Source organism: Vitis vinifera, chromosome 14 (genome assembly GCF_030704535.1).
Source record: "Vitis vinifera cultivar Pinot Noir 40024 chromosome 14, ASM3070453v1".
NCBI lineage: Eukaryota > Viridiplantae > Streptophyta > Magnoliopsida > Vitales > Vitaceae > Vitis > Vitis vinifera.
The window spans coordinates 2181506-2191795 of NC_081818.1; the positions used below are offsets into that span (position 1 = coordinate 2181506).

The following is a 10290-nucleotide window of genomic DNA, read 5'->3' on the forward strand; positions in this document are numbered from 1 at the left end:
ATTAGGAATAATAATATTAATAAATAAAATTATTAGGATCATCGAATCTATATAATTTTAGTTAATTGTCTATAGTAAGAAACTTATTGATTTTAGTTAAATAAGGAATAAATTAATTGAGTTAATATTGATAATTAAGAATAATAATATTAATAAATAAAATTATTAAGATAGTGGAATCTATAATTTTAGTTAAGCTTCTATTTTTTTTTTTTCAAATATATTAACTTTAGATAATAAGCTATCCATTAACCATTTATTATTTAATCATTCAATCCTTCAAAATGACATTAATTTAACCCACTTCCTTAACCAATTATACATTGATTAAATTCACCTTTCAAAAATTAAATATACTAAATGATAATATTCATATTTAATCAATTTACCTTTTTGTATAAATTCTTAAATTCATATTTAATTTCATTTTGATTCAAATTTATTTCATGTTTTATAATTTTATAAGGTTGAATTTCAATTATAAAAATTAAATTGATTCATATGGTAATATTAAATTAAATATCTTTTGAAAAATTTATTATAACCAGTTAATATAATACAAATTTCATCAAGTTTTTCTAATTAAGGTTTTCTGATAATTACTTTATAATAATAAAATTAATTCTTCTAATACATATAATATTCAAATTTCAAAAATCCAATCTCAAATAATTTAATTGCTAAATTTATATTTAATTTTTGAAGTTCCAAATTTCGAAATGTGAAGAATTTAAACTATTGACCTTCCACTAGGCACTAACTTCTCAAAAGTTTCGCCTAATTAAAGAAAATATCGACACGTCAATGTTCACTAACATCGTTCATTTATTTAGACCATTCATTTTGGTTGATTTTGAGGATAGTCATCGGCAGTAGACTTGTATCTTCTAGACCAATTAGCATGCCAACAGTGATTAGGCTAAGGTGGTGATCCAATTCCATGGAAGAGCATCAAGAAAGGAGGAACGGTGGAGAGAAAGAAGGCGGCCAACCAAGCAGGAACAGTGGCCAAACTGGCCTCGAGCCTGAGGAGTATAGGATTGACATTTTTGAAATCAGTCATAGGAATTGGATTGAGTCTCTCAGAACGGCAGAAGAAAGCACTCGATCTCAGAGTCAATGGCCAAGGATACCAAAGGTTCCTCAGATGCTGAGGGGGACCCAGGATTTCAAGAAATTCTACGAACCGGGGTTAATTTCAATCGGTCCTTATCACCATGGCAAGCCCCACCTTCACGCAGGGGAAATAATCAAGCGTCTATGTGCCCGAAAATTCCTTGCTGATAGTGAGCAGGACATGGACGCTTTGTACACAAAAATTCAAAGTAATATCGAGGCAGTGAGGACGTGCTATGATATGATACCGACGAACAAGTATGATGATGAGAAACTCGCCCGGATGATGCTTCTGGATGGGTGTTTTTTACTACAATTTTTCTGCGGGCAGGGTAATGAAAACTTTCTTAGATGTCACCAATTATTTTTTGCGGAGCTGGACTCGTTCATGCTGGAGAACCAACTTCCTTTTAGAGTCCTCAAGTTGATTTTTGAGGGAGCAAATTTTAAGGGACCAGTGGAAAAGAAAATAAAAAAATTCGTTACTAGCACCCTATGGCCAGAAAGGTCGACATCAGAAACAGAGCTGGAAGAGGACGAAGAGCCCTCTCATCTCCTCGCCCTTTTGCGAAGTACTCTCCTAGGCCGGCAACCTGAGAAAAAAGAAAAGTCGTCGTCGTGTCAAGGAGGAGATGGGAGGTCCTGTTGCCCATGGAAGAAAGGCCAAAAACGAGGCTTTTCAAGGTCTTTTCGAAACGTCAAGGAGCTTAAAGTTGCCGGGATCCATCTCCAACCGAGTGGAACGAGTTTCTTGAGAGACGTTTCTTTCAATTCCTACTTCTTCTATGGCTGCATGAATCTTCCCCCAATAATCGTTGATGACTTCACGAAGCCCAAGTTCTTGAACATTGTAGCCTATGAAATGTGTCCAGATGCCCCAGATGACTATGCGGTCACTTCTTATGTATGCTTCCTTTACGAGCTCATTGATCATGCAGACGATGTCAAGGAGCTGAGATCTAAGCACATTCTCTACAACTGTCTTGGAAGCGATGAAGATGTGGCCAAAATTTTCAACGAGATCGGCAATGGCTTGGTAGATCCCGATGCTTATAAAGAAGTGAAAACTAGTATTCAGAAACACTACGACAAGAGAGGGAATACTTGGATAGCTGAAGGCCTTCACGAGCATTTCAGGTCTCCATGGACTATCATCGCTTTCATTGCTGCTGTTTTGATACTACTTCTTACCGGGTTTCAGACCTACTTCGCTCTTCCCGCTAAACCCAAATGAGTCATGGTAATATATGTTGAAGACTGATTCAAAGTGGCTGTTGGTATATTCCTATTCTTATGGTTGAGTTAGTCAAATAAGGAGCTTGTTGCTAAAATCGAGTTAGTGGGTGTAGTGGGTCAAGTGTTAGTGGTGTAGTGGGGCAGATTGTGTCCTCTTTGTTTTTTTTTATAAATAGACATGTTTGCTGTAGTGGAAAAATGACTGCAATAAAATATCCAGAAGCATTTTCTTTGGTCTGGTGAAGCTCTGTTTTTTAGAGTTAAAGAGCTCTATTTTTTTCCTTGCTATTGTTTTGTCTTGTTTTTGTCCAACAATTTTTGGTATCAGAGCAACCAGGTTCCTTCTGAACTGGGCGAATAATGGCAACAACCAACGGCAGTATGGTGAGTGTGTCTCAACCAGCAATTCCCATTTTCAAAGGTGAGTGCTATGAGTTTTGGAGCATCAAAATGAAGACTTTATTCAAGTCTCAAGATCTGTGGGACTTGGTTGAAAATGGCTATCCTTATCCGGACGAAGAAGCTAGGTTGAAAGAAAATACGAAGAAGAACTCCAAGGCATTGTTCTTTATTCAACAGGCTATACATGAATCAATCTTCTCAAAGATTGCAGCAGCAACCACAGCAAAAGAGGCGTGGACAACCTTGAAAACTGCATTTCAGGGTTCCTCTAAAGTGATCACGGTGAAGCTCCAGTCCTTGCGCCGTGACTTTGAAACCTTGCACATGAAAAATGGAGAGTCAGTGCAAGATTTTTTGTCAAGAGTTGCTGCTATAGTTAATCAAATGAGGTCGTATGGTGAAGATATTCTTGATCAAACTGTCGTAGCAAAGGTGTTAAGGAGTTTAACGCCTAAGTTTGATCATGTAGTTGCAGCCATTGAGGAGTCTAAGGATCTGTCAACCTATTCATTTGATGAGCTCATGGGATCCTTGCAATCTCATGAAGTGAGGCTGTCCAGAACAGAGGAGAAGAATGAAGAAAAGGCATTTTACACGAAGGGGGAGACATCAGATCAGAAGAATGGAGGCAGAGAAGCTACTGGTAGAGGACGTGGCAAAGGAGGTGCTCATGGAAGAGGTGGTCGTGGCAGAGGCCGAGGTGATGCACAAGGTGACCAAAGGCAGTCAACTGAGAAGAGCAGAAACAAGAGTAATATCCAGTGCTACTACTGCAAGCGGTTTGGACATGTTCAAGCTGAATGTTGGAAGAAAGAAAGGCAAGAAAAACAAGCTAACTATGTCGAGCAAGAGGAAGATCAAGTCAAGTTGTTCATGGCCTATAATGAAGAGGTAGTATCTTCCAACAATATTTGGTTTTTGGATAGTGGATGTTCTAACCACATGACAGGGATAAAGTCACTCTTTAAGGAGCTGGATGAATCACACAAGTTGAAGGTGAAACTTGGTGATGACAGACAAGTGCAAGTGGAAGGCAAGGGGACCGTGGCAGTAAACAATGGTCATGGTAATGTAAAGCTCCTTTACAATGTGTACTTTATTCCTAGTTTGACTCAAAACTTGTTAAGTGTGGGGCAACTTATGGTTAGTGGATACTCCATTTTGTTTGATGGTGCTACTTGTGTGATCAAAGATAAAAAGTCTGATCAAATAATAGTTGATGTTCGTATGGCCGCAAACAAGTTGTTTCCTCTTGAAGTGTCAAGTATAGAAAAGCATGCTCTTGTTGTTAAAGAGACTAGTGAGTCTAATCTGTGGCACTTAAGGTATGGTCATCTAAATGTCGAAGGGTTGAAGTTACTAAGTAAAAAGGAAATGGTGTTTGGACTACCTAAAATTGACTTGGTGAATGTGTGTGAGGGCTGTATTTATGGGAAACAAAGCAAGAAACCATTCCCTAAGGGAAGGTCAAGGAGGGCATCTAGTTGTCTTGAGATTATACATGCTGATCTATGTGGTCTTATGCAAACTGCTTCATTTGGTGGCAGTAGATATTTTTTGTTGTTTACAGATGATCATAGCAGGATGAGTTGGGTGTATTTTCTTCAATCAAAGGCAGAGACTTTTGAGACCTTCAAGAAGTTCAAAGCATTTGTAGAGAAGCAGAATGGCAAGTGCATTAAGGTGTTGCGGACTGACAGAGGTGGAGAGTTCTTATCAAATGATTTTAAAGTATTTTGTGAAGAGGAAGGCTTGCATAGAGAGCTGACTACTCCTTATTCACCAGAGCAAAACGGTGTGGCTGAGAGGAAGAATAGAACGGTGGTTGAGATGGCTAGAAGCATGATGAAGGCCAAGAACCTTTCAAACCATTTTTGGGCAGAAGGAGTTGCTACAGCTGTATACTTGTTGAATATTTCTCCAACCAAGGCAGTGTTGAATAGAACTCCATATGAAGCTTGGTATGGGAGGAAACCTTGGGTAAGCCATTTAAAGGTTTTTGGTAGTGTTGCCTATACGTTGATTGACTCACATAACCGTAGTAAGCTTGATGAAAAATCAGTAAAGTGCATCTTTATTGGTTATTGCTCTCAATCAAAAGGATATAAGCTATATAACCCTGTTAGTGGTAAGATAATTGTTAGCAGGAATGTGGTGTTTGATGAAAAAGCTAGCTGGACTTGGCGTGTAAGTGAAGACGGTGCTCTTGTGGAGATTTCAAGTGAAAGTGAAGTGGCACAGAGTGAAGATCAGCAGCCTTCTGTTCAGATTCCAGCAAGTCCAACTCTCTCGCATTCACCTAGTTCCCCAAATTTGAGTAGCAGCAGTTCTTCACAATCTTTAGAGGAAACCCCTCTAAGGAAATTCAGATCTTTAAGGGACATCTATGAGACTACACAAGTCTTGTTTGTAGCTGATCCAACAACCTTTGAAGAAGCAGTGGAGAAGGAAGAATGGTGCAGTGCTATGAAAGAAGAGATAGCTGCCATTGAGAAGAATGAGACTTGGAACTGGTGGAGCTTCCTGAAGACAAGAATGTGATAGGTGTTAAATGGGTTTTCAGAACCAAGTACTTAGCAGATGGTAGTATACAAAAGCACAAGGCACGGTTAGTGGCAAAGGGCTATGCACAGCAACATGGAGTTGATTATGATGACACCTTCTCACCAGTTGCACGGTTTGAAACAGTAAGGACCTTATTAGCCTTAGCTACTCATATGCATTGGTGTGTTTATCAGTTTGATGTCAAGTCTGCTTTTCTTAATGGAGAGCTAGTAGAGGAGGTGTATGTATCTCAGCCTGAAGGCTTCATAGTTCCTGGTAAAGAAGAGCACGTGTATAGACTAAAGAAGGCCCTTTATGGGTTGAAACAAGCCCCACGAGCATGGTACAGTAAGATAGATTCTTACTTTGTTGAGAATGGCTTGGAAAGGAGCAAGAGTGAGCCAAATCTTTACCTGAAAAGGCAAGGTAAAAATGATCTTCTTATTATTTGTCTTTATGTAGATGACATGATCTATATGGGTTCATCCTCTTTTCTTATTAATGAGTTTAAAGCCTGTATGAAGAAGAAGTTTGAGATGTCAGACCTAGGGCTGTTGCATTCTTTCTTGGTTTAGAGGTAAAACAAGTAGAGGATGGAGTCTTTGTTTCACAAAGAAAGTATGCTGTTGATTTGCTTAAGAAGTTCAATATGTTAAATTGCAAAGTAGTAGCTACTCCTATGAATTCAAATGAGAAGTTGCAGGCTGAAGATGGCACTGAAAGAGCTGATGCTAGGAGGTTTAGAAGTCTGGTTGGAGGCCTCATTTATCTGACACATACACAGCCAGATATAGCTTTTGCAGTTGGGGTGATCTCCAGATTTATGCATTGTCCTTCGAAGCAACATCTTGGAGCTGCAAAGAGATTGTTGCGATACATTGCTGGAACATATGATTTCGGGATATGGTATGGTCATGTTCAAGAGTTCAAATTGGTTGGCTACACTGATAGTGATTGGGCAGGGTGCTTAGAGGATAGAAAAAGCACTTCAGGCTATATGTTTTCTCTTGGGTCAGGTGCAGTCTGTTGGAGTTCAAAGAAGCAAGCAGTGACAGCCTTGTCCTTTTCTGAAGCTGAGTATACAGCTGCAACCTCATCCGCATGCCAGGCAGTGTGGTTGAGGCGAATTCTTGCTGATATTAATCAAGAACATGAGGAGCCAACTGTAATTTACTGTGACAACAAAGCTGCCATAGCAATGACCAAGAATCCAGCCTACCATGGAAGGACAAAACATGTTGATATTCGGGTTCATTTCATAAGAGATCTTGTGGTTGAAGGTAAAGTTGTTTTGCAGTATTGTAACACAAATGAGCAGGTAGCGGATGTGCTGACAAAAGCTTTATCTAGAGACAAGCATGTCTACTTCAGAAGCAAGCTTGGAGTTTGCAACTTTGAATCAAGGGGGAGTGTTGAAGACTGATTCAAAGTGGCTGTTGGCATATTCCTATTCTTATGGTTGAGTTAGTCAAATAAGGAGCTTGTTGCTAAAATCGAGTTAGTGGGTGTAGTGGGGCAGATTGTGTCCTCTTTGTTTTTTTTTTATAAATAGACATGTTTGCTGTAGTGGAAAAATGACTGCAATAAAATATCCAGAAGCATTTTCTTTGGTCTGGTGAAGCTCTGTTTTTTAGAGTTAAAAAGCTCTATTTTTTTCCTTGCTATTGTTTTGTCTTGTTTTTGTCCAACAATATATATATATGGGTTAATTATGAATGTGATGTGTTTTTTTCTTGTTTGGTGTGTATGATTCTTGTATCACTGGATTTCATGGATGCAATATTATTCGTCTTTTCCTCCCATTGAGTTTGCTATCATCTATAATATCTGTTTCAACTCGCAATTTCCAGCTACCTTCTTGGTATTCTTTTTCATAGACCAGGATAATAGGTTGTTAAACATCCACATAGAAAATTTTCAGTCAACAATTTGTAATTCCGTGGATGGGATGGGATTGAATAATATTTTTCAAATGAGAAAAAAGTGGATAAAATCATAATTTTTATATATTTATAAATTGAGGGAAGAATCTCATATATGTGCTCTAATATTTTTTTTTTTAATAAAAGACGGAAATATCATTCTAAGCAATTTAATGCTTGATTTTGGATCAAAAGAGATTTCATAAATAAATAGTACATTTTTAATGAAGTCTTCCAATCCTCGTCTAAGAATCTTCAAGTTTTCAATTTCTTTAAGAAATCTTGAATATTCTTCAACTCTTCAAAAAATTATTCAATCAATAGTTTGTTATTCCATGGATAGGATGGGATTGAATATTTTTCAAATGAGAAAATAGTGGATAAAATCATAATTTTTATATATATTTATAAATTGAGGGAAGAATCTCATATATTCTCTCTGATATATATATATATATTTTAATGAAAGACAGAAATATCATTTTAAGTAATTTAATGCTTGATTTTGGATCAAAAGAGATTTCATAAATAAATAGTACATTTTTAATGAAGTCTTCCAATCTTCGTCTAAGAATCTCTTCAAAAAAATTTAATATTTTTTCAATCTCTTTTAAGAGAGCTCTTGGACCTTAAAGAAAGAGCCCATCGTGATACTTTTAGGGGGTGTTTGGTATACGGGAATAGGGAGTGGGAATAGACATCTCATTCCTTTTCTCCCTTATTCCTATGTTTGGATAAATGTTAAGAAGGCGGAAATGAAATAAAAAATTATTCCGTCAGAAATCAAATTCAACTTATGAGTCGGATTTGCATTCATTAAAAGTAGGTGGTATTCTGATTCATTAAACCTATTTGATAATATAAAATAACCTAAATTACTATTTTACCCTCTTATCTTGTTCTTCAAACCCGATGTTTATCTTCTTTGCAAAGGTAGAGATCCATTCATCATCCACTTCTTATCTTCTTTGCAAAGTTAGAGACCCACTCATCTTCCAATTCTCTGCAACAAGTGATTCTTCCAAATTGAATCAATTAAACCTTCCACGATATTTAAAAAAAAAAAATCAATTTCTAATTTATAGGGTTTTGGATGTTCATTTTGATTGTTGGATCTAGGATTCGTCATTGTTTGCTGTAACTAGGTTCTGAAAACTCCCTTCTACATCTTCGATCAGGTTTACCTTATTTTCTCTTTCTTCTTCTACTTCTTTATATGTGTTTCTTCTTCTCTATAAATCGATTAAATTTTTTTTATTAATTTATGTTTGGAATCTTTGATGTTTCTTTATCTTGTATTAATGGAAACTGGAGAGAAAAATTGAAATGGTTGGAAAAAGATTTTTCGATTTCACGTGTTTACAATATTGAAAATTTTTAATGGTTAGGAAAAAAATAAAAAGAAAAAAACAAACAAAAACAAAACTTTTGGTTTTTTTTCCCCTTTGTTTATTATTACCGGCATCTTCCTTTCCTAGTTGAAAATAGGAAAAACATTTGCTAGCTTTGAGAATTTAAATATTATAATAAATAATTTTTTTTTAAAAATATAATTTTATAACTACTTAAGCATGACAAATTATTCAAATTTTTAATAAAAATAATAATTGAATATTTGTGCATTAGGGTTATACGATTTTTTATGGTTAATTTTTTATTTATTGAGTATATATATATTTTTTAGTCTTATTATTTAATAACAAAAAACCTCTCAAATTTTATTTTTTTAAATAAAAGTAAAAATAAAAAAATATTTTAAATTATATGTAAGGATATTATTGTAAATTTATTTCTTTTTCATTTCTATTCATATTATTATCAAACATTGGAATGGAAACAAATAATCATTTCAATCTTGCATTCTTAAGTTCATCCAAATGCTAGAAATGAAATCATCAAATTCATTCCATTCCACTAAGAAATAGGAAAGGAAACAAAATATTATTTTCATTCCCTATTCCGACGTACCAAACACCCCCTCAATATTATGTGTATGTCATGGAATTTAATTCTAAAAATCCTTAAAAGAGTTTAATTTACCATAAAAGCAACCAACAGTGATCTACATGGACAATAGAAAAAACAAAAATCCAACTTTCCATGATTGAAGTAATGAATTGTACAGACTTTATGCTGCTACTCATCAGGAAGGCCAACTTAATCAAAGGGCCATAAGTACTGCACATCCTGACATTTTCCTCGTGAACCAATTTTTTTTTTTTTATGCTACGTTATGACATTTTCGTCGAGAACCAATCTTTTTCGATACTATGTTTGGTTCAGAAATTCTTAGAAAAAAAAAAAAAGAAATAAAAAAGGAAAATGCTAAAAAAAAAAATTATATTTAATTTCAACATGAAAAATGTGAAAGAAAGTCTCACTATAATTAAAATCATTAAAAAACTTTATATAATTTTAAATTATTCAATCACCACATTAAAGAGTTAAATATATGAAAAAAGTTGGAGACAATACATAAAACTAATTCAATGATTTTAAATTTATTTTTTTTCTTCATTTTTTCTTTTCTTTTGTTTTTCTTTTTCTAGTATTTTCCTTTAATTCTTTCAAGAATCAAACATAACCTAAATAACCTACTAATTTGGTGTTTGTTTTTGTTTTTTTTTTACTTAAATCTAAATATAATTTAATTATAAATACAATTTAATAGTATTAAATATTAAGTTATTTATTTTTTATTATTTTATTTTTATTAAATATTAATAAGATAAGAGTTATGTTGAAGTTATATTTTGGTTATTTTAAAAAATTATTTCTAACATTAAAGCAAAAAATAAAATATTTTGATTTTTTTATTTAGTCAAAAAGTTTAAAAAATAATTAATAAGTAAAAAGAATTTAAAAAATTATTTATAGTTTGAAAGCAAATTACATTCAACATTAAATAAAAAAATCAAACGTCACGTTAAGATTCAAAATGATTATAAATGTGTGACACTAAGCTTAATATAAACTTTTGTATATTTCACATTAAGACTTCTTAATTTATTCTCTTTAGTTATTTCATTTTTTTTCCTGACATTTTTTGAGGTCTTTTTATTCTCATTTC

General features: G+C 34.3%; 1 protein-coding gene across 1 annotated transcript; it reads left to right on the forward strand.

Moving 5' to 3' along the window:
- The first annotated feature begins 940 nt into the window (after positions 1-940).
- Positions 941-2350, forward strand: LOC104881383 (UPF0481 protein At3g47200-like). Its single transcript, XM_010661492.2, has one exon. It carries the CDS (start codon positions 941-943, stop codon positions 2348-2350), a length of 1410 nt encoding a protein of 469 aa, XP_010659794.1.
- The last annotated feature ends 7940 nt before the right edge of the window (positions 2351-10290 follow it).

Bases quoted from the DNA above. Each gene is read 5' to 3' on its own strand.
- LOC104881383 (XM_010661492.2), top strand. From the start codon at position 941: ATGGAAGAGCATCAAGAAAGGAGGAACGGTGGAGAGAAAGAAGGCGGC.